At 41.1% G+C, this 26,210-nt stretch overlaps 1 protein-coding gene across 2 annotated transcripts in view; it reads right to left on the bottom strand.

The window, feature by feature from the left end:
* The window catches only part of LOC119651134 (nitric oxide synthase), a 359,499-nt gene that overhangs the window by 38,911 nt on the left and 294,378 nt on the right, over positions 1 to 26,210 (bottom strand). Inside the window, exons 14-15 of one of the 2 annotated variants that reach the window (XM_038054528.1) lie at positions 25,634 to 25,798; positions 5,256 to 5,309 (exon numbers count right to left, since the gene is read on the bottom strand). In XM_038054528.1, coding sequence (XP_037910456.1) covers positions 5,256 to 5,309; positions 25,634 to 25,798 — 219 coding nt within the window. The remainder of the gene's footprint in view (positions 1 to 5,255; positions 5,310 to 25,633; positions 25,799 to 26,210) is intronic. The other variant, XM_038054529.1, reaches the window with a different exon arrangement.

Here is a 26,210-nt window from a genome sequence, read left to right on the forward strand (position 1 = left end):
CGAATTAGGGACGTCACCGAAAAATTTTCAGCAGATTTATTGGCATTTGAGCAATCCTCTCTCTCTCTTTCGATACTGAAAATAGTTTCACAAAGACATAAATTTAGCTGAAAATAGTTTTAATGTGATTTTAACAAGGCAGTATGGAGTATGGAATAGCGGCTACCCACATACATGCACAGTTAGAGGTTTTGTAGTAGATACATTGAAAAGTGGGGTAAACAACCCGCATCTGCGTCAATATCTACTCATCGTTAAATACTCGAAGTCGTAGCACACTGGGCTCTGGATATGGAAAAGTTGGAGCAGTCGGCTTTCTATAGCGTTAGTAATTTTGGACTAGCTATGTAAAATCCGTTAAATATTCAGCAACTCAACAATGCCTACTTGAACTTGACAAATGTCCAAGTAGAAAACCGCGGAAGACAAACAGGGGGCCCTACACAATATAACATGTGCTTTTTGTTACAAAAAGGGGCATACATACGACGAAAACTTGAAGCGAAAAAACCGACCATATTGTACCATATGTAAAAAGTACAATCTTCAAGCTTGAGAGAGAGAAGTTAACAGGACAGCCAACCTGAATCAGCAGTAACTAGATCTCCGTCTGAGGAAAGGACTTGCTATTTCTGCGGGCGTTTATGACATTTGGACGTTAGGGAAACTCCCAAATGTAGGGTTAAAATCCCCAAATCCGACCAAGAAAAGTAGCATAGGACGGTACACCCGTGCATCTCGTAAAACAATTTCATCGGTTCGGGTCCCTTTAGACGTAGGGGCGAGGTGCGAGGTGGAGTTGCTTATCGACCCGGGCGCAGAAGTAACTATAATAAAGGAGGAATCGTTAAAGCCAGGGACCGCAATAAACTAGGCCGTAGCTTGTATTTTACAAACCCCACTTGGGAAAGGGAAAACTTTAGGACAATGTGGGGCAACACTAAAACTAAACACGGGAATACCGTGTGAGTTCCAGATAGTAAGAGAGATACTTGGTATCCCAACTGATGGTCTACTGGGAAACGGCACTGTAATGTAGAGCAGCAGGATATGACGTTAGTGCTACCATGTCAGCAGGGGAAGCTCTAACATCAACACGAGAGATTCGTGATTATTAGAGACATCTAGCAAGAACCAAAGTGCAAATCTTCAACCCACTTTCTTCAATAATGGTCAGGCAAGAGGTCATCGACAGTATGGTGGCATCTCGTCACATGGCGGCTTTTATCGGGGAGTGGAGAATAGTAAATTATGTTGCACTCTCGGAACACAGGTGCATTGATTTCCAAATGAATGCTCCATTTACGAATCTACAAAAAACAGATTGGGCGACGTAAAAAACAGAACTGAGCGCTGCAGTCCCTGGGAGGAGTATCAAGGCCACTGCTTGAATTGCGAAAATAACGCAGTTGATCACAACTGGCATGAGAGAAATTTTCGAATACGTCATAGAAAGATAAACCACCAAGGGCGAACACAGAACGTGGCAATTCAAAGGAGAATGACGAGGGTACTTCTCAAACGGAGCTTTTAAGTATGATTCAGCTGTTAGCAGGGATCGGCGCAAAGAGGTTCAGATCGCTCCAAGGAAGAAAATAAATTCGACTGAACGATCACCTCGGAGATATTTTTGCGAGGATACTAACTTCTTTGCGGCGATCTCAAAGACGACTGCAAACCATTTGCATGAAAAGCACTGCCCAGGCAGCACCCAAAACTTCAGTTCAGGGCCTGCAGCCAAAAGACTAGACGCAAACCTGGAAAGCACTATCACTTGGATGAATAAAGGACATTTAACCTTTTCTGAAGTTTGCAGGTCCGGATGAGATTATTCCTACGCTAGTAACAGACGGATAGATACACCTAACCTACATATTTGGAATACATACCATGCATGCCTAGCACACGCCTATATTCTAGTTATCTACGGTAATGTCAAGGTGATATTTATTCCCAAACCAGGACAAGACTTTACCACAGTCACCTAAAATTTCCGACCGATCAATCTAACTTCGTTTCTACCAGCAGGACTGGGATCGGTTAACGGCGAAATTTGAGAAGACGATATGCGAAAAGCAATGCATGGACATCGAAGGTGTCTTTAATTATGTTTCGTTCAATCTGTGATGTGGCAAGACATCATAAAATCGATGCGCTGTTAATTAGTTCCACATATTATTCGGAAGGATGTCTATTGAAAAAGCAAGATGTCTTAGGAGTTGACCAGCCGGAAACTGCTGGGCGTAGATTGAAAGGCTGGGTGGCATAGGTATTACTGGAGCAGTGAGTTGTAGTGTGGCGGTCTCTTGCTACATGTTTAGTATGGTTTGTTTTTTGTCTCTTCCAGACACAATTTTGAAAGGGAATGCATTTGATAATATACAATATTTACCCCTTTTCTTCCATTTTAACACCCATTACCCTCCCAATATATTTCTCCCAATTTGTTTTTTTCGAATCCTGAAATTCATGTACATTATTCATTCAAAATTTTAAAAAATAACCATTTCATTTCATTTATCAAAAACCTACCACTTTTTACCTTTCCCTAAAATTTCTTAAACACATTTATATATTTATTATATATGCAAATTGTTAATTTGTACCTAATAATAATGTTCGATTATTGTATAACCGCGCAAAAGGGAAAATGGAGGGTCACATTGGCCGAGTCTTAAATTGTGAAATGCAGGTATAACGGTTATCCTGGTTGAGGCGATTGAAAGTGAATTTGGCACGAAATGAGCGGAACCGAGACATTGATCGATTGACAGCTGGCCCGGCAATGTTTACTATTGAAGCGATGCTCTGGAAGTGTAGCAGCATGGGGTGCCAAATTGTAAAAAAAAAACAAGTGAATGAAGGTCAGGTTTTTGTTCCAAGTACTAAATATTTTTCGTTTATAATTATTTTTATTGATTTGCAAAAATTAAATAAAATAAATTAAACAGTTTTTAGCTTATTGTTATTTAACTTGATAATAGAAAATAAGAACACTGCCAAATTCCACTCGTTCCACTGCGAACCCACGCACCAGCATGGATAAATTTTGTATAATGATACATGAGGGATCGCCACATTCCCGAGCCTAGCTAGCACAGAGGCGTGCAAGCACATATCGACGGAACACTTCGATGGAGCTGCGAAATTCGCGGACAGACCTTCGTGGTGAATTAAGCCAATTGTTTTTAGGTTTTTGAGATAGCTCTTCCCTCTAGGTCGTTTCCGGCCACTAAACATGGTCCTTCGACTATCTTCAACCTATTGGCTCCCAAATAGCAACAAGTCTTTGGGGATTACAGACGGAGACAGCTGGAGATATGCCATTTTATTTGCAGCAGAAGAATATTTGCGACAAAAGTGGCAAATTAGCACCATTCTAATCTGCTTCGGCAGTCGTGCAAGATTATTAGCACTAAATAACAAGAACATATCACGCCAGTTTGTACTGAATTCGGGGAAGCTAGTGTTTTTTTTTGTTCTCCATTAAAAAGTAGGACGTGAAAGTTCTAGTAGGGCTCTTAACGGGACACTGCTCTTTAAACCACCACATAGAAAATAAGGTGGTGGACTCGATTATATGTAATCAATATGAGCTAGAGGAGGATGCAGCTACCCGCCCCTCTCAAATCCCAGACAAAGATATCGCGACAAGGATTTCTTTAACGAAGAATCGCGCACTATCTGCCTCTGAGAATGTTCTTAGATTCCGAAAAGCCTGCGAACGCCACAGACGGAAGGCTATTGAATTCGCGATTTATTGTGTTACAATGGGGCCAGCAAACGGTCTGAGGATTAGGTACTGCCACTAAACTAAACTAGCTTCCTAAGTTTGAGCTGATCCGCAAAACAATTCATTCCTTTTTGTTTATTTGGTGAGTCGGAATGCGGCTGCAAAGTGGGTGTATTTTATCCTCAGAACTCCATGAATGTAAGATGAAGCACAGACAATTGATGCGGTGTCAAACAGAGCGGACTTAGAACTTCCACAATGGCGACATTTTGCTTGGGTTAGTTGTTGTCTTTTGGAAAACTACACTGAAAGATCTGACAGATCCAATTCCGAAAAAAATATTACAATATTTTGTGAATGATGGAAAGCTAACTATGTTGCTACTTAAGAAGTCTAAGAGGTATTAGTCTTGGCATCGGAAAAAGGGTAGTGTTATTCGTCTATCGTAAAATCAACTAAATGACTACGCATTGGCCTAATATATCATGAAAAATTATTTTTATTTGTTAAATACTAACTAACTTCACAAACAGATGAAAATAAAGACAAACTCCCAATCTATCTGGCTGAAGGAAATCAAGAATTAAGCAAAGGCACTGTGCGACAACCTTAAGAAAATTGAAATTGGTATCTCAATCATAGCTGGAGTCAGAATTCGAAACATGCTTCATATATTCCATATCTTCATGAACATTGTGGTTTAATAAAATATTGTGGAAATGAATAGCGCCATCATAACATTCGAATTGAAATTGAAGATTAATCTTTGGAATTCAACTCCGCTGTCAAGTTGACATGATTTGTGTAATTGAATTGAATAATGCAAATCCTCCGAGCTAGTCAGCTATTGTATTTCACTTTTGAAGTTCCCCAGAAAGGATCTCGTTTCATTAATTTATGACTCCGACCAGTTTTGCGATGTACTTAACTCAAGGATTTCGATTAAATACATAGTACCCAACATCATGCATACTCTTTACACTTAAAGTCCCCAAATAAATATCATTTATTAATAAATTTTGGGGAAAACAAATACCGCATAAAGGGATTCAGTCTTTGCCACAGAATTCCTAATTGTATACATGCATGTATGTATAGTATAATGTAGATGAATATTAGATCAAGAGCAACATAATCCCACAATAATGAGAATTTACACATTTATTAAATTTCACACAGTCAAAAGGGTACGTTTTATACGCGTACGATTCCTTCCAGGCATTGCCTTTAAGGGTTTGCGAGCAATGAAAATTCTTCAAATATTTTCTGAACATTGAAATTATTATAATGAACCTTCTTATCAAATAATGAAACCTCTTCATTTGGCAAGTAAAGGGTCATTATATCCCTCGGCTATCAAATGTGTCTCTGTCGATCCTTATATATGTATAAAGTGCATATGGTTACAAGTGACAAAAAAACGATTAGAGTGATATGAAGAAGAAATTAATTACAGAAGAACACAAATAAATGTTAATAGCTTATAAAATAATATTATTAAGAAAACAAAATTATAATTTACCTCAATGGAGTCGGTATTCCCAGAAGCCTTTTAATGCAACCTTCAGAAACGTATCTTTAAATAAAAATAAAATAAAGTTAAATAAAAATCAAAAGAAATAATAAGCAAATAAGTAATATAAACAAATTATAGGACATTAAACACATATAAAAAGATAAATTAATCATAAGCCGTGAATTTGCCACTTCAAGTTCTGTTTTCTAGAACATAATATGTTGACTATGTGCACCAATATAATAGGGGCTCTACGCTCTTCCTAATGACGTAATTTTATACGAATAGCGTTTGATTGTCGTACTATAATTGTGTTAATTGTAGTTAAATTTCGACCAAGTTTTCCAGTAACTTCCCATATATGATATTACAATTTATATAGTGATGAAATGTTGTTCGCGTAGAATGATATTACGGGGCATTTTGTAGACAACTTTAAAAATATAGTATGTTTTAGAAAATGCTAATCCGGATTTGAAGAACTTTGAAGAACTTTGCTGCGATATAAAACAAGTGGGAATACCGGACGTTGAACGCTTCGGGTGTTCATCTTGTGTGAGAAATTTCCTACGAGTGTTTTCCATTCACACATAGCTAAAACTCCCGTCCATATCAGTTCGCTTTATATGATGTTGACGACTTAGAGTGCAATAAATTCACGTGAAATACACAGGTTTGATCCTCTATAACTTTGTTAATAATAGTTGGATTTCCTTCGAATTTTCCGATCATGCCTAATATTATCCCTTACACTAATGCCTTTGTACTTCTAGAATGAACTTAAGGTGAGTTTCTTGATACATTTTTCAAATATAGTAATATGCTATTATTAACTTTATTTGTACATATATCGGAATGGGATGTATTTTGAGGCCTAGGTTTCATATAGATACACCGTTTTGAATTATTAAAAATTTTTCGGTTGGAGGAGTTATGAGAACGACACCTGTTAGACATTTTGGGCCACATATTAATTCCCACATGGTCCACTCACTATCAGAAATAGGATTAGTTTCAAAAAGTACAGATCGACCCGTTTCATTTGATATCCCACATGCCTATATTCTGTGAAAAAAAAAATGTACCCCTCTTCCGCATCTATAGGAAGCCCCTCTTAAAGCCAGCTCAAAATGCAGACTGCACGTTCTTACCAAATTTCGTGATAATAGTTACAGCCGTTTCCGAATAAATCGGGTAACAGACAGACAGACTCAGGTGTGGGCCGTGAAGAATACGAAACAACCTATGGTGTACCATAGGGATCAGACGTCCGTCCTTTAGTGTGTAACATAATCTATAACGGAGCGCTAACGTTTCATCTCCACCGCGGTACAACCTCCATGGGATTCGCGATGACATTGGAATTGCAATCGTAACAAGCCACGCTGACGGTATCGAAATATACGCCAAGGAAACAATCTGGCAGATAAAGTCGCGGTGGGAAAATGCTGGACTATCAGGAATAATACGTTTATGAAGATTAAAGCCGGAGACCAAATTATACATTCCCAGCCTGCTCTCAAATATCTGGGGGTCATTTTCGATTAGAAGTTGAATTTAAAACAACATTTGCAATATGCAGCTACAAAGGTGTCTAACACCGGCTCGTTGATCCCAAGACAGAGGTCTCGGCAACTCATTTCAAGAGCGGTTACTTCGATGTTGTTGCACGCAGTACCTGTGTGGGCAACCGCTCCCGGTAAGATCAACAACAGAAGAAAAATAACAGCGGCATATAGATTCAGTATACTCCGAACATGCTGCGCTAATCAAGCGACACCCGACAACGTAGCATGTATAATAACTGGGATGATGAACCAAGTTATAAAACTGGTGAAACTAAGGCTGCTCGACCACCGTCGCCAAGAAATCTATCACTGGTAAAATGGCAGAAACGATGAGACAAGAGCAAGAAAAGACAATGGACTCATAGGTTCGTCGAGAGCTGGATGATCCGAGGTATTTAAATCGCTCAGTTCTGGGCAGGGCACTGCTACTGGCAGTAGCATTCAATGCGTTTTCTTGTTGGCATCTGTAATAGTTCGCCTTTCGCCTTTCGAATTTGGTACCAGGAGAGACAGACTAATATTTGCTATCGAATCCTGATCCCAAATTCGCATTGTTATCATCAGGTAATAGTTATGAACCCACGGTGCAGGGTTTCAGATAACGTTATAGAGACAGTCACAAGTCCAGAAACCCGTGGACAATGAAATAGCGGCATGGAAACAAAAAACTCTTCGCCACTGCTTTAAATACCTCGAAAGAAAGGCGGAGCGATTCTGGCTATTCAGGATAACATCATGAAGAGAAGCACCAATTCAAGCAAAATGCAGAAGCATGTCGGACTGATGGAATTTATCAACCAGGGAAGAAGCGAGCATCAATAAAAATTTCTCAGGCAAAAATGTTAGCGAAGTTAGTAGTAACTACCCACCATCATTTGAGTTGATATAAATGTTTATATGAATAGAAAAGATAACACATGACGGGTGCTACCAAGGGTAGGATTGAATTTAGAAATACGTCAGAGAAAAACCGAAGACGGTATGCGTGTACCTAAAAAAACGTGAAAAGAAAATACGAACGAATCCCCGGTAGTTAGTGTAGAAGGTGTTGGCAATCAGTGGGACCCAAGCTCAAAGTAGAGTTTGGTAACCTCTGCAGCCAAATTGGGGGAAAATTGTGGTATAGCAATGTAGTTTAAAAGAGAAAAACTGAGAGACGTCTTCTATACTTATATTCTTCGCACTCAAAGGAATTCTAGTAGGTTGAATATTTTCTAACTGCTGATGGAAAAAGAAAGTCAAAATCAATTCTTTAACAATCACGCCTTCTTAGAGCGAAAAATCTGCTCAGGATCCCCAGAAGGAAGTTTCCTCTATCTATATTGCAGATTTGCTCACAAGCCATACAGTGCTTACGACCCTATTGGATACAAATAATACAGCCTTCCTATAGTCACACGTTAACCACCAAACTGCCTCCAGCAAAACTTTAGTTAGCCAGTTAAAGAGAACAATGGGGGTAACACAAACGAAGTAATGGGAAAAGACTGGATAAATTATCGACTCGGTGGTTATGAACCCAACGGATAACGAATCCTGCGAAATAAAGCCACTTAACAATCTTAACATCGTTGGTAGGGTTTTCGCTGTTGTGTCAACCCTATAAAGGCTAATCAAAAAATATTCGCACTAAGGAGTATTCGGTTGCGCCCGAAGCGTCATCATGTTATTCAGAATATCAACTTAAAAATGTAATTATTATCTACAGGTATGCCATCTTTGTCTGTTCCTGATAATGTACTTGAATTCACCGAGAAGCGCACATTCCTCCTCCACCGACTTATGCCATGCTGCACTGTTTTGCAGCCGAGTTGTCACGTTTTCTCAATTTGTGACCCATCCAATTTCTACACTTTCGCCTTCTCATCAGTACATTCATAAATGCTTGTTCCTATTAGTCGACAAACTTCTTCATTAGTTATCAGCAGCAGAACTTAATAGGATTCAAAGGCCTGATGTGCAGGTGCTACTGGGGCCTGTTGTCAGTCAGCCCGGTCAATTCCCTTAATGTATCCCTCCTCCTTCACCTTCACAATAAATACGTTGGAGCAAGAGCGAAATCCTATGGCTATAGTAAGATGCTGCAGGAAGTAAGTCGAAACTCCCAGTGTTCTTAACGGATTACACAACAGGCGAACCGACATTAAAAAGGAATTTTACTGTGGACTTTCTAACCAAGCCAGAGCGGAAGACTCGCGATCTGTTGCAAGGTTATGAAACAGGATTTCCCAAAGATGGTCTGGGAGTCTGTGCGGGAGCTTTCTCAGATACGCACAGTGTAGCCTGGTACAATATTATGGTTTTCCGGGATTCATCAGTGTATATCAAGCGCAGGTAGTGGCAATACTGGATGTACGCAAGTGCTGCAATGCAGGAGTCCCAAGCATAACAAAGTAATTTTGACTGACAGGCTTCATCCTCAATGGTGACATATTTCAGGATGGTGAGGTAATGCAGGGAGGTATTGAATAGTCTAACAGGCGAGCTCAAACTCACTCTCCTCTGGGTTCCAAGTGAAAGGAACATAGAGGGAAATGAAAGGGCAGTCGGAATGGGCAGGTGAAGTTCCGCTCGTGATAGTCCTCTAATTGGTGTAGTCGGCGTCCCGCTGTGACTGTGGAGAATAGAATCTACTCGCACCGTATAATAGCCACCGACTTCAGATAGCGAACCTGTATTATCTGCGCTTAGTAGAGGAAGATTTGGCGAGAGGAGTCTCAAATTTCTGTTATTGTCGCTGAGCACAAATGCCGCGGTCCATTCAACCTCTCCACATCTGCAGCCGGGTCAGTATAATGAACGTCACCGTTACCGAAAAGAAAAAGTTTTAGTAATAAGATGGAACTTCAGCAGGCTCTGCTTTGGATTTAAATCTCGTTTTCACCTTTTAATCAACTCGCCTTTGAGGAACAGGCCAGCACGGAGAACACGTTTTTTGTTCGAAATAGTATCAAATCCGCATACTCCCATGATATGATGCACATAGATGTTGACGAAGGCTTGAAGCTTTTAGGCAACAGTGGTGGTCACTTTCCATGTGCTACTCCCATAAAGCAATACAGAGAGGACTTTGGCGTAGAACAGTGTTAACGCAATCGTGGCGTTGAAATAATTGCATTTTCAGATTTTGAATAAAGCAGCAAAAGTGTATCTAGCGTTGTTATTGCGTCGATCAACAATCAGTCTGATGCCATGGTCGGCAAAAACCATGCTTCCTAGATATACAAACTGATCAACGCCTTCGATACTGTGCCCATTAACGCAGACAGGGAGAGTGCAATGACACCTTGGCCTCCGGGGTTTTGCGCCGTCTACTACAAGTTTATCCTATTCCCCCTGCATAAAGCAACATTAAAGACCAAGTGAACCGGAATAATCCTTAGTGTGTTGCTGTGGTCAATTCAGGATGATCCAACGCGGAAACTACCCTGCTCTCTGTTGATCGAACTTTTGAGATGTTCTTTGATGAGCTTTAGGATTAGGTTAGCTACTATCTTTCCGACGGCAGGGAGCAAGACGGTATCCTCCAAATATCGCACTCAAGACAGGTGGTAGGTTGGATCTTAAGAATCATCCCCATCATAGGTGGGATCTTAAGAATCATCTCCTTCTTCCATTCTGTGGAAAAGGTATCTGATTTACAGAATTTACGTATAAGGGTAACTAGCAGCGATGAGTACAAGCTCTGCATGGAGACCAGGAAGTCCAGCGGCTTTACTCCGTTTGAATACATTGATACCCGAGATGATTTCGCTTCTGTTTGAAGGAGAACCGTGATGAAGTATTCCTTCCACCTCTTCAGTTACTTGTCATCGTGAGTGAAGAATCAACCGTTAATTTACGAAAATTTTCGACCACATGGGAGTTATTTCGTGGTGGGTTACACACTTCTGGAATCATTCTGTTCTGCGGCATTTTGTGCGCGATACGCTCCTCGTCGCTCGCATCGATCAAAAGAGCCTTTAACCCCTTTCGTTCATCGAACCGCATCCGTACCTGAGTAGCACCTGAGAAAAGAGCATATTTAACGATGGCCCAATAGATATCAATATTCGCAGACGGGATATTTAAGGTATCACCTAACTAACTCTCTCACTTTCGAGTGACATCTAGATCATACAACAGGTCGTTAATTGAAGTAATAAAAACTTGTTGACCTGATGAAGGGAACAAGTGGTTCCCGAAATATCGAGATTTGCAAGAATAAATACCCACATCAACGAAAAAGAAACAAGTTTTTATTACTTCAATTAATTAATCGTTGGAAACACCGCATAATTTCACTCTGATTAACAGGTCGTTGTTGAACTTTAGGGATGCAGCTCTTCAATCCTGCGAGAAGTGTTGCATGAAACACGCAAGCGAAGGAAAGCGATCTTCAGATGGTGATCCCTTTCGAGGTCGATACCACGCCTCACTTGTTACGCAGATTCATAAGACAACTCCTAAATATGATTGTTTGTACGGTATAGGTAAGTTGAATGTGCCACTAATGACCTTCCATTATTATCGTTATGCTCATCAAGTCGTGTAATGAGTGTATTCTTAAACCCTAACTCACAGAGCTTTACTGTAGTGAAATCGTTGTTATTTGCGGCACCTTCCGCTTCACCTACCAACGCAATGGTGGAATTACTTTTGACACTGCGCGAATTACACTACACTTCTCATAGTTTTTCGAGGTACCAGAGTTCGAATGCCTCTCGCTCATCCCGCTCGCGGCGATAAACAGAGCTCTCAGCTTCTTATGTTTATTGCGACGTTCTTCTGGGACATGACCGATAATTTCATCCATACCAGAGATGCACACAATTCAGATGGCGATCCAGTTCTCTGCGAGTTATTTAGGGTTATACTTGGGTTGACGACATTGTGTTTCCCTGCGTGCCAACCCAGTGACAAGCGATCATGAAAGTTCTTTTCGTCTTTCGTCAGTCTTGGCACCCAGGTTACCCATCACGACCACAATGTTATCGTTAGGAACCTCTCATGAACTGAGCGTTCTTGCTAATAGAAGGCATCCTTCTCAGAAATCACGTTACCAGTGTGTAACGCTGTACAATTGTGATGCTTATTAATATGAACCTGAATTGGAATCCCGCAGTCAAGGTCCTGTCTGAAACCGGCTCCAAAGTCATGAGAGTACGCTATGCAATGGCCGCAAGGAAAAGACCGATGCAGGCTTTGCTTTTATTGCCCCTTACCTCTTCAGAGTACAAAAGCACAGTGCCCGCGGGAGGGAAAGGAGTCTAAGCATCTCACTTCGCTTTGGTCCAGAATATGTCGTCGGAATTCTCATTCAGGTTGTAGAAGCGCACATTCGAGAAACTAATCATAAACCGTTTTCGATAACCAATGGTCATAGCGGTGAAGTCAATCCTTCTCCGAATTGTTTCCATTTCGGTAGCAACAAAAAGTCTGCCCTTTTTAGTCGCCCTTCACGTCGGGGAGGGAATCCTTAACATGTATTCTTAAACCCCAGCTCCAGGGCTACAATAATTTAAGCACATTCTGTGAAACTATTTGATGTGATTCGATCTAGAATCTCGATTTTTTAGGCGGTTCGCAATTGCTAAGATTTCCTACCGAGGTATTATCCTTTTATGTCTAATCAACCGAATAACTGCACCTGAAATGATGGGTTGATTTGTCTTTTAACTCGCAATAGGTACAGGTATTTAACGTCACCAGTATGATTTTTTATAGTCATCATTTAACCTAATGTAATGTCCCATTAGAAGAGGGGTTGGAACTATTTTTGAGGCAAATAATAACTTCAGATTCATTAATATATAGTAGTTTCTGTTTGCCGATAGCAATTTATTTTGCCTTTATACTTCGGAAGGGGTCATGATATGTCGACTTTGGTATCAACGCAGCCGTATCATCGCTTTAACGAGCTACCTTAACCTTATGTCCCGGCAACCACTACAGAATCTTTCATTCGGTCGATCGAATCTAAACAGCACCTGGTATCCATTTCCAATTTAAAATTATGAAGAAAGAGGAAGTTTTTCTGAGGCTATTTCATTCAAGTGTTCAGCATTCTGGTTCATAGCATCTGGTGGAAACTCAAGACTCTTATCCCCTTCACTATTTATTTATTTAATGAGGACAATACACAGAAAACAAATTCCTTATTAGATATTGTCCTCAGAGGGAGGAGCAAGTGAATGGCTTATTTTACGCTTAAAATTAGAGAAGGAATTAGAGACCAAGCTGTAGGGTGTTGTAGGACCGGCATAGCCTCGGGATCGGAAAGTAGAAGTAAATCTCGAGCTTCGCGAAGGGTACATCAAAAATCTCCGCACTACGTGTGTTATGAGACGAGACAATTTGGAAAGTAATATCCGAGTTGACCGAGCAGTCCATCAGACAATTACAGAGTTTGAAAAGAGTACACATATCAAGGAAGATACGGCGTTACTGTAGGGAGGGGAGATTGACGGTGCGGAGTCGTGATGGATAATCAATCCGTGGAAGGTTCTTTTTGTGGAAGAGGGTCTGCGTGAATTTGCGTTGTACAACTTCAAGAGCGCGGCAGTCACGAATGCGGAAGGGGAACCAGAATACACAGCAATATTCAAGGCCATTTCTGACAAGGGAATAGAAGAGTGTTAAGGGCTGAATTGAGGTAAAGTCGAAAGAGGAATGTAGGATAAACCAGACATTTTGGGACCTCTATTGATGATGTCAACGAAGTGGGAATCGAAACGAAGTTTATCGTCGAATATTACACCCAGAGGTTTGAAGGAGGTCAGTAGTGAAAGAGGTTGTCCACTGAAAGAATATGAAAAGGATGTTGGGGAGGGTTTAAGCGAATAGCACATTCAGTGGCATTTGTTGACATTCAGTGTTAGCTTGTTGACCGAACACCAATGGACTAAATTATTAAAGTTGGACTGCAAGAGAGCATAGTCCAGCGGAGACGAAAGAGAGGCAAACAATTTAAGGTTGCGGGCAGGTGAGGATGGAGGCGAGGTCATTCATAAAAAACAGGAAGAGTAGCAGGCCAAGTATAGAGCCTTGGGGAACACCAGAGGAAGGAGAGAAGGAACGAGATGAGTAACCATGAAAAGAAGCTTTAGAGGAACAGTATGAGAGATAGGAGCAAAGCCAGGAGATGACTGAGGGACGGAAACCTAGTAATGAAAATTTAGAGAGAAGAATGTTATGGTCCACGATATCAAAGCTTTTGGAGAAATCGGTATAAATAGCATGTACCTCCTGTCGTGAATTAAAGCATCTAGCAATAAAGTTGGTAAAGGCCAGAAGATTTGAAGTCGTAGATCTATGTTTTACGAAATGATGCTGCTGTTTGACAATGAGGTGACCGAAGTGTGCGATCAACCAGTTGTTGACGTATCTGTCCAGCATTCTGGAGCAAGAGGAGAGAAGAGAAATGGGACGGTAATTCACAGCAAGAGAAGTTTCTCCGCTTTTGAGGAGAGGGATGATAAGGGCCTCTTTTCAGAGACGGGGAAAGAAGCATTCATCTAGACTTTGTTGTAGATTATTATAGATATATAGGGGGAGGGAAATGTATTTTCTACAGTTAAGGAGGAAGAGGTTAGGAAGCGTACCGGGGCCAGGTCTGACATTGAGGTCAAGATTACCAATGAGGAACTCAACCAAGAAAGGCGTAAGGAGAGGAATGGCCAGAGATTCGGAGCAGTCTGCAGTTATGAGAGGTGTGGAGGGTGGAGGGCTCGAAGGAGGGAACACTGAAGAGAAGTAGGTGCAGAGAAGGTCGCAGGATTGCTATTGGGAGTTGGTAGTGGGGTCAGCGAAACTGATAGAAGAAGGGAGAGATTGAGTAGGATTACAAGAATTGCGAGCGTGAGACCAAAACAATTTTAAGTTACCGCGGGCAAGGTCGGGTTCGACGCACAATAAGTACCTTTTACGCACTTTTCTGACCATTGACTTCACAGTAGAGCAAGGAGCCTTAAAGTGAGCAAGGTCGGCGTGATTCTTAGAAGCCCGAAACTTCTTCCGCAGTGTATGTTTCAGGCGAATGTTATTAAAAATTTCCGTTGTGAACAAAGTTGGGTACGAACGTAGGCAGGGAGGGGAAGAAGAGACATAACAGGAGAGGAGATCGGACAGGATATTGTAAAAGGTGTTTAGAACTTGATCATGCGATGAGTTGCTTAACATAAGTACCCAGTTGAGAGTCAGCTTTGGCGTTCAGACCGTCAAAATTAGCTAGGCGGAAGTTGAAGTTAAAAGATTTACGCTTCGTTTTGGATTTTGAACCAAGGAGCTCCGCTTCAAATTCAACCGCGTGGTGGTGTGCGCCAGTTTCGACATACGGAGATGTGCAAGGAAATAAAGAAAGGTGGCGCTCGGGGAGGTTGGAAAGGAAGAGATCGAGAGTGCGGCAAAGGTGTTTTCGGTGGTGTTGAAATTTAGAGCAGAGCAAGTGTTCATAAAGGAAGAAAGTAGAAGGGAAGAATAGGAGAGGTTGTTAGAGGAAATTGGAAGGCTAGGATGATTAGGCCAGTAGAGCATGAGGAGGTTAAAATCTTCGCAAAGGAAGAAAGGGAGGGAAGGGAATCTGACACTAAGGAGTTCAAACAAACTGTCAAACAATTCTTTATTTACAGGGATAATTATAGTAATCACATATCAGGCAAAAAGGAGAGAGTGAAGACACCAAAATAGCTTCTGAACCGAGAAGGTATGAAAATTCAAATGCTGCTTCAAGTATTGCTATATTCCCGGAAAAGTATTCACACATTGAATTTGGTATTCTCAGTATGAAGATAATGAAAGTACCAAAAGGACATGATGACAGAAACAATTTGCAGCAATGTACTGAAAAATAAATCTAATTTAAATTTTCCTGGCCATGTAGCATAACTGCTGATTTTTATTAAAATATGTATAGAAGCTTAGCAAGTTAATGCCTAAACAGCATCCAATGTTTCGAATATAACAAAGCAATTGAACAAGCCACTTAACATCATCTCCTTATCTGCATGAGACATTAACTCAGTGAGAAGAAGGCCTCAATCTTCAATTATGTAACACAATATGTTTTTCTACTCGGGCGTATTCTACAGCTTCGTACTTCGGCGGGAAAAAGCAACATTTTGTCCTCATCTTTCTTTTTCATCAAAATTGTTTTCGAAAACAATAGAGTGGAAAATTGAGGAAAGTATTAAAATTACTCTTCATGTCTCTCAGGACAACAATGACGACGAATATATACAACATTAAGGGTAATGAATACTATCCTTTACAATTTCATCCTAAAGAGAAGAAAAAATTACACTAGAGGGATAAAAGGATCCTTCAATTATTCTGGCGATATGAAAAAAGAAATTGGTTTGGAGGACCATCGTAAGAAAGTTTGCTTTTACCCAAATAAATGCACGTGCCTTGCCCAATATGTGATATGTTTATCTGTTGCTGAAGCAATGGTCTCCTGTTGCTACAGGGTTTTATCGAAGTACCAGGAGAATACTTTTATTTTCGAAGCCCTCCTAGCAAGAATACTTGAAGCCACGTATACTAAATGCGTTATCATATCATGTGTTTTTCTGGCACCCAAAATTAGCCGACTCCAAGGAATAATAAATAAACAAGATTCGTCCTTATTTTCAGACAGACATTGTTGAGCGTTGCAAGTTGAAAAAACCCAGATAGAATTTGATACCTACGAATCAGTCAGCAGCTTTCCCTATGGATCGGAAGGTTAATTGTTAATACCGGTATCATTGGGCAATTCGTGGAAGTGCCCAAAATAAAATAGAGGATTCAATTCTGCTTTAAAATTCATGACAAATTTTCATAATTAAAATGATAAGGACTGACTGAAGGTTTGCATGTATTCCTAGAAGTACCTGAAGCGAGCCGATAGCTTAAAATATATACGCAAATTTAGTAACCAAATTTAGCGATAATAATTGGTTGATTCTTGTCCGCTGTCCGCAAGGGTTAGGTTGTAGAGCGCGAGGCTGTCACACGAAACATTGCGATTCAAATCTCACCCTCACTGGATGTCGGATACCAGCCGACTCAGTTGTGAATGAGTATTTGCGTCATAACCACGGATGGCCGCAATGCTGACAACTAATGTACCATTACGGTGGAAGTGATTTTGCTGGTACTACCATCTGCAAGTGAAATGAAGTCGATGGTACCTTTAGAAAATTTAAAACTCTCAGGGTAAAATATTCGTATTCATGCTAATCCTACCAGGGACATTACGTGGAGTTAAAAAATCTGCCATCAGGCGCCTTCCTCTGTGCGGATAAGGAAATGGTCGGTGGAGGCCTTAAAAACATGTACATGTACGAACCCGAAGATCTGCCCGCATGTAAATGCTCATAGGTAGGTGGGTAGGTGCATACGAAATGTCCACGGAAACCCAGTGTTGGTAGTTTTAGGAAGTGGGCAAGTGTGCTCTTGACTGACGATTTCCAGCAACCATAGTGCCTCAGTATGGAGAAACTTGGCTACTGCGACAACTATTGCTACAACAACTAATATTGGAGCGCAAATTGGATCCATACCGGATTAATTTCGTGGGGTCACTGCTGAGGGCAAATTTGTTCCTCGCTAATCTAGATCCATTGCGGAAAGGAATACGATAGTCCGCGCATCGAAACCAACGCCATTGGTGTAAAAGGCGAATATAGAAGGCAGCAAACCGGAACAGCGTGATTTTTAGTAATTATATGCAAAACCCCCTTTAAGTTCATCCTAGAATCACGAAATTTTGTAGCAGTGTAGGCTATAGCACAGAGTCCGATCCTACCTACCTTGATGGAAATCGCGCTATTATTAGCAAAGTTATAATAGGTCAACGTTGTCGCATCTTTGCAAATTCAAGACTTGAATGAATGGAAATATCACGCAAAAGTGGATATTCTCTCATAATATATGCGTATATTACGTGCTACATACCAATGGGACAAATGCACACTCAAATGACTTTATAAAAGGAAAACACAAAACCTTTCATACCTGACGCGTCCATCTTCCAGTTTCCCGACGGGATCGATTTTAACAATTCTTTTATCAAGATAATTGCAATACTCGTCGTTATGGTCCGAGCTAGAATTTCTGAGATTTCAAATTCCTTTTTAAGGTTTTGTATGAAACAAAACCTTATTAGAATTGATTCGATTTCTCTCTGTTCGTCGGTCACACCCAATATATTCGAAAACGGCTAGACCGATTGTCACGAAATTTCGTGAGAGCATGTGGTTTGTGAATCCCTTTACTTGTAGCAAGTGGCACCATTTTATGTATATTGAGTGTATACATGCGAAAGGGGGTGCAAAACCTTTTTAAAGAATAAAGCCATCTGAGGTATCAAATGAAAGAGCTCGATTAGTTTTTTTTCGAAACGAACCCAATTTGATATCCCGTGAAACGTAGGAAGGACTTAAAATCTGACCCCCAAAAAGTGTAACAGGTCACGTTCTCAGAACTTATCCCACCGAAAAATCTGAGAAAAATATCAGCGGTGTATTTAAACGAAATCAAGGCCTCAAAATACATCCCATTCCGATATCTACATAAATAAGGTTAATAATGTCAGCCAACAGAGCCTATTTCAGCTTACAAAAACTGTTCCGCTCGAAACGTTTCACCATAGGGTCAAAGCTCTTACTGTACAAGACAATGATCTTGCCAGTCCTCATGTATTCCTCGGAGACTTGGGTTCTTAGCAAGAAGAATTGCAAACTCTTGACCGCGTTCGACCATAACAAAGGGTCGCAGGGAAACATTTCGTTTTAGGTTTTTAATCATTTATATATCAATATCAATTATTCGGGACAAACATATGTATGTGTTTATATGTACAAATTTATACGCTCCCGTGTAGAGTTGCCAAAACTCCTATCACACATGTACTCATCAGGAGGTGTGCATGCATTGGCATGTTTATGCGTTGCCCGGGTAGGTGGGAAGTAAACGCAGGACATCCAGAAACCAAACCAAGTATGAAGGACGAGAAAGGTAGTTTTTTTAATGTGCTTCGGAAATCCAGTACCGGCAGTTTTTAGGAGTGGACAAGCGGACTCCCGGCTGTCGATATTCAGCGACCACAGCACCTCAGTAGTGGGATACTTAGCTACTTTGATAGGTAATGCTACAAGAGGTGTTAATGTAGTGAAAATGCGATCTGCACCGATTTTTTTTTCGCAAAAGCTCAAAACTTGGGAGGTCACCACTGCAGGCAACATTATCTCTAAGCAGGAAAAGGAAAGAAACTTGGACAGTCGTCGGACTGACATAACTATGGATGCTGTAAAAGATGATCGTAGAAAGTAGCAAGCTACAACAGTATTTGTTTCACTGGGGGAACGTATAAATGAACTTTGTGAGTTCATTAAGGAGAAGCGGAATACCCATTGCAACGGTCGTAGACCTGGCCCGGGAGACATCGACCGCTGGTTAGTGCTGCGTGGTGCTGACTCTGGATGTCAGGAATGCCTTTAACTCGACCAACTGGGATTGGATTATAGCCACCTTGGCTCAGCTGGGTGCCCCTGGTTACTTAACTTGGATAATCGATAGGTACCCCTCGGAGAGAGTTCTTTGGTACGAGACGGTCGACGGACCAAATGAATATGTTGCGACAGCAGATGTTCCTCAAGGCTCCATACTGGGGCCCGTGCTGTGGAACATAATCTATGATGGAGCGCTCAGACTTCGAGTGCCAAAGGGGGTAATATTGATTGGTTTTGCAGACGACTCGGCGGTGGTAGTACTTGCGAAACACCACCAGGATATGGAACTGTATGCAAGTGAAACTGTTTATGCCGTCAAAGCATGACTGCAAATGGTGAAATTGGACCTGACGGAAGATAAAACAGGGGTAGTCCTTATTACCAATCGCAGGAAAAATAACACTGTCAAAATTCGGGTTGGTAATCACGAGCTCGTTCCAAAATCGATCATTGGATACCTGAGGGTAATGATCGATATCAAGTTGAGCTTCAAGGGGCACCTGGACTATAAGTGCGAAAAGGCAGCTAATGCAGCTCACCTCTAGCAAGCATGATGCCAAATATTGAAGGGCCAAAATCTAGTCACCAGCTGCTTATTGCAGGGGTGGTGGCAGCTAATGCAGCTCACCTCTAGCAAGCATGATGCCATATATTGAAGGGCCAAAATCTAGTCACCAGCTGCTTATTGCAGGGGTGGTGAAATCCATTCTGCTGTATGCGGCTCCTGTCTGGGCGTGTGTATTGAATAACACAGTGAGCTAGGGAAGGGTAAGTTAAGCATACGGGCGAATCGCGCTGAGAGTGTGCAGTACGTATAGGATGGTGAGGTAGTTTGTGTCATCGCGTATTTCTACCAGGGAAGGAGGGTGAATCGGGCCGAAGTGGCTGCCGGCTTCCGGAAGGCCACTAGGAAGGAGCTGTACAAGAGATGGCAGCAACGGTGGGGTAATTCCGAAAAAAGCCGCTGGACCCATACACTGATCCCGTATATTGAGAGGTGGGTGAAGCGCAAATATCGATAATTAAATTACCACCTAACGCAATTATTTGGATACAGGAAGTACTTGCATCGTTTCGGATTGGATGAGTCCCCAGACTGTCCCAAATGCGCCGCTATACCCGAGGACTCGGAACATGTTATGTTCCACTGTCCGAGATTCGCAAATGAAAGAGGGAGGTTACATGATGCCCTCAACGCAGTTATCGAACCGAATAATTTCGTCGAGGAGATGCTGAATTTCACAGCAAACTGGAGTGCCATAAACGCAACAGTAACTGCGATACAGAAAAAGCTGCAGCAAATGGAACTAGCCCAGAATGCGAGACTTAGTTGTACAGATGTAAACCAGAGCCCTTCTTGCGAAGTAATACTTCATGGTGGTAATATGTGCGTACATCCTGTAGTTTGAGAAAAAATATGAAGAAATATTTTAGGTTTTTAGCCATATACGAATACAAAAGTGTGCGTAGAAAGTTTCCCACAAAGATGAACACAAAACCTTTATGATCGAAGCTTCTGCATGTTTCTATGTTTTAATTAACAGCAGGTTTTTATGGTCTTTCATGAAATAATATTCGGGTACATGATGTTGTCATTTATACATAGCTCGTAGTGCATATACGTTGAACGTACCCGATATTCAATTCCATGTGGTACTGCCATTTGATCTCTTCTACCAGTTTGATGTAAACGAGGCACATTTGAACTTTGTTGATAATAGTAGGATTATGTTGACAATAGCAGGATTTCCACCAAACTTTGTTTCGACCGCGGCTACACGACGGGAGCGGAATCTCATTCGCCTCTTTCTGAATTAATTTACTTCAATAATGCATTTCATAATGTGCAATTACCCTAATATTTGCCGCAGATTGCACATTATTGAATGCATTCGGGCGAATTAATCTTGATAGAGGGGAATGATTTGCCGCATCCGTAGGCACACACGCATGTTGCTGCAACATCAACTCTCGGAGTTCAACAGAGTTCAAGGCGAGCGTAGCGGCATGGGGACCGGTTCTTGGTTGAACAGCTGTGCAACGGCCGGTGAGACGAGGAGAAAGGTTGGCATTGGCACCTGAAATAGCCGTGAAGACGGTGGTGGTATCAGGCAGCCTCTGTCCTCACTCTTGAAGCCGATATTCCCCACATCGACACAGCCAGGAGTGCAAAGGATACGTTGGAGCAACGCAAGTTGCTGATTGTTCTAAAGGCGCCGACTGAGTTGTTATCCTAGCGGACGTGCCACGTATACCTGGAAGGACCTGCGATGATTTATTCAACACCAATGCTGGTATCGTTCGCGATACCATTGCCATTGTGGACAACTGTCCAAAAGCTTTAATTACGATTATTACCTATCCTGTGAACTCGTGTGTACCAATTGCCCCAGAAGTTCTACAATCCAAAGGAGAGTACTATCCCCGTCGTTTCTTCCGTGTTTCAGCTTTGGATATTGTCCGTGCTTGTAAATTCATTTCTGATTCATGTAAAGTTGGGGTGAATACCGTTGATATTCCGGTTATCGGTGGACATTCTGGTGTTAGAATTATTCCGGTTATATCACAATGCAACCCAAAAGTGTCGTTTTCGCAGCGCGATCTTGAGAAAATTACAGTGTGCATCCAAGAAGCTGGCACAGAAGGTGTTAAGGCTAAGGCTGGAGCAAGAATAGGGCTAAAGTGATTTTCATCTGTGGCCGTTCCGCGGAACAGCAAGTTATTTAAGAGATTTTACTTAAGAGTTTGGTAATGCAAGAAGCGTGGTTCATTGCAAACCGTACGCAACGCGACGCATCGAAAACTAGCCCTAGAAGCAACCAGGAACTCTCAAAGTGCTTTTGAAAGGAATTCGGTCGAGTTTTGGTATCTCGAAGAAAATGAAGTAGTAGATTATGTAAGTATAAAATTCGTATTTGAATGGTCTAATATTTTTAATCCACAAACAGAATCAGTACAACCATTAATACACACCACGCCGAGCTCGAAGCGAATCAACGTGGAAGTGTTGATTTTTTTGATTGGATCTCATTTCTTTTCTTTGATTTAATTTTTCTTTTCGTTTACATATTATTACTTTTCAATTTTCTTTTATTTTTATATGTTTATTTTTGGAGTGGATGAATATATCATGAATTGTGATTTTTCGATTTGAGGATTTCCTCCCTCTTTCTTCCTCCTTGACCCCGCAAAACCTTATTAGAGACATCCTCTGAAATAATGGCCTGAGGATGTCAAGGAAGGGAGGAAACCTCAGGGGCTGCGCCTCAATCACGACCTGAGGCAGAAGAAACCATGATCGTGATTGTAATCCGTCGTGGATCTTCCCACACGATCGCGGCACTTGGGTTCGCAGACTTACGGCTCCACACGCGCGGTCGAGCGGTTTTTTTGTTTTTCAGTTTTAGTTCGCGGTCTGGTTTTGTTTTCGTTAGGTCATCGCGAATTCCTTCGTTTGTTGTCTATTTTGAAACCCGTTGCGGACCTATGTATCGGTATAGACACGTTAATTTTGCATTAATGACACGTGAGAGATCAAAGCGCTCAAGGCCCCCCACATTCCCGAGCCTGGCTAGCACAGAGGCGTGCCAGAACGTATCGACCGAGCTTTAGCCTTTGCGGGCGGACCTTCACGGTCAATTTCGCCAACTTTTTAGGTTTCTGGGATAGTTCTTCCCTCTAGGTTGTTTTCAGCCAACTAGGCTGATCGTCTGATCCTCCTATTTCAATTAAGTTCATTACAACTTTCTAGTAGGCTGCTCCATATTAAAGCCTTAATTAATGGATTTTACAGTTCTAGGATGAACGCCTCTTCTGTTCATCGGTTTTGTTTTCGTTAGGTCATCGCGAATTCCTTCGTTTGTTGTCTATTTTGAAATCCGTTGCGGACCTATGTATCGGTATAGACACGTTAATTTTGCATTAATGACACGTGAGAGATCAAAGCGCTCAAGGCCCCCACATTCCCGAGCCTGGCTAGCACAGAGGCGTGCAAGAACGTGCCGACCGAGCTTTAGTCTTTGCGGGCGGACCTTCACGGTTAATTTCGCCAACTTTTTAGGTTTCTGGGATAGCTCTTCCCTCTAGATTGTTCTCAGCCAACTAGGATGTTCGTCCGTTCCCCCTATTTCAATTAAGTTCATTGCAACTTTCTAGTAGGCTGCTCCATATTAAAGCCTTAATTGATGGATTTTACGGCTCTAGGATAAACAGAAGGGGCGTTCGCAGTAAATTTAAAAAATTTGTTATTGTAGTATTATTAATTTTATTTTACCAGATATCGATATGGAGGATATTTCAGGGCGTTGATGTTATGGCAGGCATCATCATGACTTTTTTCAGATTATTCTAGTGGATAGTTTCTGGCAATGGCCCCTTAATTTAAGTAACAACTTTATGACCCTCTCACTATCCTGTTTCGCAATTGGCATCGGGTTTGGAAAGTACTAATCGAGACTGATGGTTTGGAAAAAAACCAGGAGAGGTTGGATCAAGTCTCAAACAAGTCGGACGCCGCCAGCTCGGCACTTCAGGTATGAACGGTTTTGTTGATTTTTCATGCAAAAATATTTAGGAACATAATGGTTCCATTTATATATAGCTCCTAGTGTATGTCGGTTTGTTACTGGGATTTTATCTCTTACGTAGTAGTAATTTGATGCGAAAGAGGCAAGTTGGACCTATTAAAACTTTGTTGATAATGGAAGGATCAAGTATAATGGAAGGGGGTACTTCGAAGCCTCAAATGTCATGTGTAGGGACCACCAAGATTTATTTAAAATTTCAGGAATTGACCTTTTTCCAACCCCCTCACCACGCCTTGCAGCCAATGCTTTTATTTGAGACCTTTCATTTAATACCCAACATGGTTATATTCGGTGAAAAAAAATGTTCACCCCTCGTTTATATACGCCCCCACTTAAGTTCAACGTGCAACATTGTAATTTACCGCATGTAAGGGAGTTCATAGTTTACCCAATTTCGAGTAGATAAGTAAATAGTAAGTAAGATAAGTAACCGTTTCTGATAAAAATGCATGTGGCAGACAAATAGACACACCGACAGATTGGCAGTAAGCCGATTTTGATAAGGTTTTATTTTCAACAAAGCGTCAAAGAAAGGGCGATTTCAACATCAAATATTATTCTGTGTATAAATTTTGAAAATTCTTCAGCAATGCATTCTTCATGCGGAGGCTATGCTGCAGAGCAAGGATACGCGAATCACGGTGGTGGATTACTAAAGAAATTCTTTAGTGGAAAAAGAGGAAGATATGTAGGAAGGATGGCAGGGTAGTTGAGGGTGTTTTGGTCGTCTGTCTGAGACAGGGGTCCAGCACTTTGAGTACAAATGAATTTCACCTTCACCCTGCGTAGAGCATTCCCTATATACACTCCTTGCTGGCGATATAGAAAACCATCTTTAAATCGACAATGAGCAAGTACAGCGTAGATCTGACCTACGCACTCTATTCCAAAATGATCTGCAGAGTATTCAAGTAGTCAGTGCAGGAGGATTCCGAGCGAAAACTGCTTGCTTTCTGTTGATCAAGCTTTCAAAGTGCACTCTAATGCGTAGCTATATAATTTTAGCTATATTTGCAACGATCACAACGAAACAAACACCCCTTTGATTATCGCACTTAAGACTGGTGCTCTTTTCCGGATTCTTGACAATCAGCCCCTTTACCCACTCACTGGAAAAGATTTCAAATTCCCACGATTTACGGATGAATTGGGATAGTAACTCAGCATAGACTGCAGGAGCTTCAAAGAACTGGAGACCTTAAAGTCCCAATTGAGTGTATTGTAGGCCGAAATTATTTGACTTTTGTTTTCATCCGGAAGTGATGGAAATTTACCAGATGTTATATGGATGGAAATCGTGGTGTAGTGTTTTTTTCACCTCTTAAGTGGGAATGGTTTTTCCGGGTGGAAATTCCCCATATCAAAAAAAAGCTTTCTTTAATAATTTAAAATTGTTCGTATATTTACGATATGATACTATTTTTCATTCATTTGCTATCCATTTTTATCGAATTGGGGATATATTGGGGATTTAGTATTTGAAAGCGCGCCGTGGCATATCTCATAGAAATAGATTTTAGATAATCAAATATTTTGCTGCGAAGTTTTCCATTTATGTGGCTAAGTTAGCTACATAATTTCACTTCCGCTAAAAAGTTTTTGTCTTGGATAATCACAGAGTCTTCTCCCTTACCGCTCTGCTGACGTTTCCCATCGACTTGGATGGACATTCTTACAAGTAATACACTTACATATGTATACCCCCATCTACTATTAATGCGCTAATATTTTCCTTTGCGAAAATCCATTTTACTTACCGTACGTTTGAAAGTGGTCCAAATGTTTCTTCAGTCAACGTCTCAGAAGTTGAGCCACGTAACGAATCCAAGCGGTCAATTTTCTTTACTTGCTGAAATGCAATTTTCGAGAAATCCTGTCTTGAGTTGGCTTTCATGAAGGACTTAGATGATCCCATGGTAACGCTGCAAAAGAAAGAAAGGTTCAAATAAGATCCACAAACATTTAGTACAAAAGTAGAGGAAGAGTATGCAATTGAACTAATCTAGAAAAGCTAACAACTTGTCTAAGTTTTCAAACGGAAGGTTCAATACATATCAGATAAATAGTCCTGTTCTCTTTGTTAAAGACTAAAGTTTCATTGGAGTTGGTACTCCGTAGCCATCGAAAAGTTTCAGGTTTGCTCTTCAGAAGGATAACAAACACGCTACACATGCTTTCAATTAATGTGATTTCTCTGATTGCCAGCACTAGGAGCAAACGGGATAGAGGGAATGAGAACTAATGCTGCAAGAGGAACTCTAACGATAAAAGCGAGATCATACCATACATAATGCTCATTTCAAAGCGCAAGTACCATACTTCAGTAAAGAGCCT

This window comes from Hermetia illucens, chromosome 3 (assembly GCF_905115235.1).
Source record: "Hermetia illucens chromosome 3, iHerIll2.2.curated.20191125, whole genome shotgun sequence".
Taxonomy (NCBI): Eukaryota; Metazoa; Arthropoda; class Insecta; order Diptera; family Stratiomyidae; genus Hermetia; species Hermetia illucens.